The sequence below is a fragment of the Leiobunum rupestre genome, chromosome 9, assembly GCF_980474605.1.
Source record: "Leiobunum rupestre chromosome 9, qqLeiRupe1.1.hap1, whole genome shotgun sequence".
Lineage (NCBI taxonomy): Eukaryota > Metazoa > Arthropoda > Arachnida > Opiliones > Sclerosomatidae > Leiobunum > Leiobunum rupestre.
In genome coordinates, this window is record NC_143392.1 from 31,363,198 (window position 1) to 31,369,598 (window position 6,401).

A 6,401-nucleotide genomic window follows, 5' to 3' on the forward strand; every position below is an offset into this window, starting at 1 on the left:
ATATACTATTCCGCTAAGCTGAGTTTATAATTTTCAAAAAATCGTAATATATATCGGTGGTTCTGTGGTAGAACATTCGCCTGTCATATAGAAGGGCTCGGGTTCGAAACCTGGGCGGCGAATTCTTTTTAATCAACAGAGAAGACGTTACATTAGAATATCTTCGATGCAATAATTTAAATGGAACACGAAATTTCGTTCTATTTTAAAAACCGAAATTTAATACTCTGTTAATATGCAATAAACGCTTCCGCTTAAGCTGAGCTTATAATTTTCTTTGAACCGTAACATTTATCGGTGGTTCTGTGGTAGAACAATCGCACGTCATGCAGGAGGGCTCGGGTGCGAATCCCACCCAATGCGATCGCAATTTGATACTAAGACGAATACCGTAAACAATTGGTGGAAACCCTGCCATTTGGACGTTGAGACGTATATCGTAACCCCTCAGCACTCAATCCGTCCCAAAAGTCAATAAGAAGAAGTTGGAGAGTAAACACCCATACAGACAAAACACAACAAACTCATCACCCACAACCGCCATAACACAAACTCAACATTCCCACACTACACGTAAACATTACAATAATAAAATTCCCAATGAAATTGAGTTGAAACCGTCACGACGGTGAGCGTTAACGAAAAAAAACAACCGCACCAAACCGCACCCACCGCAAATTTCTCCGTTAACGCTCACCGTCAGACGGTGGTTTTGCCAACCTTTAAACGGCAAAAACGGTTTTTCGACTTTGCTCCGGTAACGCGTTTTGGACTTTGCCCCGTTAACGCGTTCGCAGCCCACAGACAGACACATACACACACACACACAGAGACAGACACGATGATTGTATAACCCCTCCTAGGGGACATAGTCCCCTCGGAGAGGTAAAAATGACATAATGAAGGAATATAAAGTTGAACTTGAAAACGTTACCAGTAAACTCAAGGTTCGTATACGTTTCCAAGTGGGCTTAGTTTCTTGTAGCATTAATGTAAACGGTTTTTATTTTACAAAATATAGCAAGTTCGTGGTCAATTTTCTTTTACACACGACTGTTGGACTTCCTAAAATGTGATTCCCTTTATTGCCGTCACTGCGCACTGGGTAGACGATGTATGGGCTCAACATGACTAACTTATTGGTTTTATGTACTTTTCCGGACGCCATACAGGGAAACATATCTGCGAAAAGTTTTTGAAACTCCTAAGCGATCGAGATATAAACAAGGTACATAGTAACGCTGGAGCTCTGTGTGGAAATTTCGAAGTTACTGTAAATATATATTTAATTTATAGGTACTTGGCGTATCAATGGATAATGCCTCAAATAATGACACTTTCACAGTGGAGTTAATAATAATAACAATAATAATCAGCTAGGCTAATACCCAAGGCACCACCTTAGGACCAAGTCATCTAGCGACTTATAATGCCTTTAAACAGCTGGCCGGGTTACAATGCGTAGGAGGGTGGTGGCAAGCCCTTCATTAGAGAGGAATTCCATGGACGAAGGTTTTCGGTTTACCGGTGCGACTCGTTTTCGGTGCTTCGATCACGTACTGAACATAGCCGTACAAGATACGCTCAAAGTGTTGAAAGTGGAAGCCAATCATGATACTCAGTATGACCTCAGCGTATGGGAAGAAAATCAGACAACTGGCATAAGCGTTGGCGCGGCCGTTGCCAAGGTACTATTTTACCTTTCTCTCATTTCAAATATAGATATTTCGTAATTATTGACCTTCAATGAATCTTTAGATTAGAAGGATAGCGTTAGCGGTGCGATTATCTCATATGAAAGAGGAAAAATCTATGGAGCTTAACGCCGTCTACGGCCTTCCTGAGCTCAAGTTAATCTTGGATGTTAAAACCTGGTGGAACTTAACTAATGCAATGATAAGGAGAGCAAAGCTGCTTCGACCTGTAAGCCATAAACGAGAGTAACGATTTTTAAATGCTGAGTGTCTCTTATTTTGTTTTTAAGTCGTTGGACGCCATGACTATGAAAGGTTTCGACTTTCCGACGAAGAATGGCTCCTCATAGATTCGTTAGAAAACGTCCTCAAGCTAAAATGTATTTAAAGAATCAATTGAAAAAATAATGCCATTAAATTAAGTCAATTTAAGGATTTTGATATCGCCACCAACCGTATATCCCAAGCGAAATATCCCACCGCGTCTTTAACTATGTACAAATGGCTTATGGACAAATTAGAAATGTCTTCAAAAGACCAGGTTTTCCCCATAAGAGACGTTTGCGCCAAGGCCTTGGATAAAATATCCGAATACTTCAAGTACTCTGATCAATCTGGTCTGTGGGTGGTCATGGGTATGCTGACGTACTCCTTGAAATAACTAGATTTCACTTAAATTAATTTTGTTTAGCTATGAACCCGACACTAAAACTGGAATGGATGAAAGATCATTTTAATAAAAGCATCTGTAGGAAAGTTAAAAATGCTGTTGTCACCGTTTTAACAACAACTTACGAAGATGACCAAACCCCAGACACTGCTAAAAATGCACTGCCCTCAACGTCGGATGATGCGGACATTTTAGCTCTGTATCCCAAAAAAGGGATGAAGTGGCAGAAAGGAGCTGAGATTTTTCAGTACTTGAGAGCTGACGTTGCACCCCCTCATGCTGATATCTTACAGTGGTGGAAGGTGAGACGTTTCATTTTGAAGTTAAATTGTGGTCTTAATGGTTCTGTTATAGATTCACGAGTCGGAGTATTAACAAGTGGCGATGATGGCCCGTGATTATCTCACAATCCCTGGTTCATCCGTGCCAGCCGAAAGAATTTTTTCAATGGGTAGTGACGTAGTTATAGCCAAAAGGCGTTTCCTAAAGCCCAAAACGATATCCGCCATATTATGCCTTAAAAATTGGTGGACACAATGAATATTTTATAGTATTTAAATAAAATAAATATACCTTGAATCGCTGGCGAATTTACTTTACAAAATAATACACAAGGGTGAAAGAGCCCATAGGCGATTTTACGCCTAAGCGTAGTAGACGCGCGCCTAGGGCCCCAGATTTTTAGGGACCAAATTTTTGCAACTCAAAAGGAGGGGCTTTAAAATATTACATTTTTTGAAAACGTAAATCTCCAGAGCCCCATAATGATTAGTAATTAGGGATCCCTAGTTGTCTTAGCGCGGCACTGGGTGAACTCATGCTGTCACATGTTTTTTTTATGTAATTTAAAAAAGGTTTATGGAGGGTTGTGTTTGCCGCGTGGGGTCCTAAGAAGGAATTCTATCATACTCTGAATTATGGCCCAACGAGTAGGTATAGCAACTATACTACAAACTAAAGCTCCTGTCATAAAGTTTGTGCACCCTGCGCTTTACTAAGTAAAAGAGCCTTTCTCTAAAAATGTTCATTAACTTATAATATTATTATAAAATCTGTAGCAGATAACTGGTATGATTATCGTATTTTTAAAATAAAAACTTCCCTGTTAAAATTTTCAGATAAGACTAACAGATTTTGTATGAGCAGATAAAATAAAGGGGGACGAAGTTTTTTTATCTGCTCTGTTATCTGTTTACAACAAGTGTAGAAGAACCAGATACTAGATATACCTTTTCAGATAGAAATTGGAACCACTAGACTTAAGTGCTTTAATCTTGACATTATTGCTCTTATCTTGACGTTAGTTTTGTTATCTTGAAGTTATTGCTGTTATCTTGACGTTCTTGCTGTTATCTTGACGTTCTGGCTTTTATCTTGACGTTATTGCTGTTATCTTGACGTTAGTGTTGTTATCTGGACGTTATTGCTGTTATCTTGACGTTCTTGCTGTTATCTTGAGGTTATTACTGTTATCTTGACGTTCTTACTGTTATGTTGACGTTATGGCTTTTATCTTGACGTTATTGCTGTTATCTGGACGTTATTGCTGTTATCTTGACGTTCTTGCTGTTATCTTAAAGATATTGCTGTTATCTTAAAGATATTGCTGTTATCTTAAAGATATTGCTGTTATCTTGAGGTTATTACTGTTATCTTGACGTTCTTACTGTTATGTTAACGTTATTACTGTTATCTTGACGTTATTGCTGTTCTCTTGACGTTATTGCTGTTCTCTTGACGTTATTGCTGTTATCTTGACGTTCTTGCGGTTATTTTGAAGTTCTTGCGGTTATTTTGAAGTTCTTGCTGTTATCTTGACGTTAGTGCTGTTATCTTGACGTTCTTGCTGTTATCCACGAAAATACAAAACATTTCTTGCTTCGTCTTAGAGCCCATTTATTTAAAGTATGTTCTTAAATATCCGGAATATTAAACCAAAAATTAATTACTACTTATTAGCATAAAAAAACAAACAAAAAGATATTTATCAAAAAAATTCCTTAACAATGATTACTATAACTTTAATCATTTTTCGGACATTTTCGTATTTATTACGTTCTAGTTCTACCGATTAAATTTTTTTGTTGAAAGAAGGTGAATATTTCCTTCATGAAATATGTAATTCCCAAATATAGTGATCTCAAATTCTCAAACGGTAATCAAGGTCACGAAAGAGATTTGAATATCCAGCGTATTGACAAATCATTTTCATTTCCCACCTCAGCGGTGGCTAGGAATTCAAGGGTCCACATTTATGGATCCCAAGAACCGAAACAGGTTTAGCGATCCTAAGAGATTTCGAAACGTCAGTTAATTGTCGTGTCAGTGCCACCTTGTGTTACTTTTGGAACTGATGTTAATTACACGTTCATTTTTTATTATTTATTTAGTATTTTCCAATGGTCTACAATGAATCGGGAGCTAACATTGGATCATATTTCGAAAATCTAACTGGGCCTATAGTAGACACAAAAAGGTTTAATTATAAAACCTTAACTTTCCGAAACATAAATGTATTTCATCATAAAAATAATAGCGACGTTAAAATATCTCGAACACCCACAGAGAACAATAAGGTCCTATTAATGACTAAATTTACTTGCAATACTTTGCGTTGAAGCTGACATTCTCTAAAAAATAAATGCCTAATAAATTGAGAATTTGCATTGTTGAAAATAATAATAAAAACATTTAAAATATATATTTTTGAATCAATTTGTTTTTAAATTGGACGCACTTTGATTTGGATTTGGATCCCCAAACCTGCTTCGGCAATTTATCAATTGAATCTGGCAAAGGTTTTTAAATTCTACATACGCGCTTTATCGTTGAAAGTCACCAGTTGAATAACTCTTACCCACAGAAATCCAATTTGCTTCCGTATCCGAAAACTCTTTGTATTCTTGCAATTTTTGTTGGGCTAAAACGCAAGCTTCTTTAATACAACCATCGTTGTCATCAATTGCCAATTGTAGCTTGTCTAAAAGCCAATTTTATATTGGCATTACCAATGAAATTGTTGGATATGAAACTGAAGAGATTTTCGTAGTTACGAGATTGAAGTGCTTGAAAAACAAATTTCATAACCTTTAATTTTAGGTTTAAGAATCAGCCTATAATATTCTTTATTGATTTAATCTATAAAAACGTATGTTTTAATAAGATACAGGGCGCCCCAAAGCTAAATGTTCGGAGGACCACAATTTTTACAAAATTATTTCCGTATTCATAACCTCCATTCAAATAAACTTATAATTACCGTTACGTCAAAAGATATTTACTTTTGAAACTAAAACAGTGAAATAAACGAAACCTCTTAACGTTTACAGCTCTCCCTAATTCACGAAAGTAGGCTTGTCGTCGGGTCGGGTCGAGTCGGGTTTGAAGTGATCCGAAACCAATCCTAAATTTGTCAGGTCGGTTTAGGTTGGACCCAACCCGACCACAAGCTCAAATAATGCAGACTGTTACTGATCGGGTCGGATTTTAAATAATCCGAACCCGACCCGACGTTCCCGGCGGCCAGCTTACTCGAAAGGGGTGAAACTAGAGACACCTTAAAAATCAACGCCATCCTTTTTTCACCTGAATTTTATCTGGTCCCCCTGTACCCGTTGTCAGAAAATATGTTAATAATAATATTTGTCTCAAAATTAAGATTTAAAACGTCGCTAACTAAATTCCTATACCCTGAAAATTTCAAAACACTATCATCTAAAATAGTTTGAAAAAATAACACCTGGTCAGAGCCATTTGGAACGCCATGTATAGTACCGAAATACCTACCTTTAATATAGTCACCAAACACGCGATATTTTCCCAGTCACTCTCTGTCAGGTCGTAATTTTGTAAATCATTTTCCGATGTCAAAAGAGCTTGTAGCGCCTGAAGTATGAAAGACAATGTTATTTTTAAAGCAGTGCATTGAAAACCGATTCGTTTAAGTGACATAACCACAATATTAAATAACGGTTATATCAGTTTTAAAAAACTGTTTAGAACGACGCATTTGTTGTATCATCAACACTCCTACAATT

At 37.0% G+C, this 6,401-nt stretch overlaps 1 protein-coding gene across 1 annotated transcript; it reads left to right on the forward strand.

Moving 5' to 3' along the window:
• Positions 1-2,154: 2,154 nt before the first annotated feature.
• LOC149927128 (uncharacterized) lies at positions 2,155-2,739 on the forward strand. Its single transcript, XM_090157809.1, has 3 exons — positions 2,155-2,329; positions 2,386-2,666; positions 2,719-2,739. Exons 1-3 carry the CDS (start codon positions 2,188-2,190, stop codon positions 2,737-2,739), a joined length of 444 nt encoding a protein of 147 aa, XP_090013935.1. The 5' UTR covers positions 2,155-2,187.
• The last annotated feature ends 3,662 nt before the right edge of the window (positions 2,740-6,401 follow it).

What these genes read in the sequence shown, in the direction of transcription:
- LOC149927128 (XM_090157809.1), top strand. Translation starts at nt 2,188, where the DNA reads ATGTACAAATGGCTTATGGACAAATTAGAAATGTCTTCAAAAGACCAG. An exon ending in TGGTCTGTGGGTGGTCATGG is followed by an intron (nt 2,330 to 2,385) that starts GTATGCTGACGT and finishes AATTTTGTTTAG; the next exon opens with CTATGAACCCGACACTAAAA. An exon ending in ATATCTTACAGTGGTGGAAG is followed by an intron (nt 2,667 to 2,718) that starts GTGAGACGTTTC and finishes GTTCTGTTATAG; the next exon opens with ATTCACGAGTCGGAGTATTA.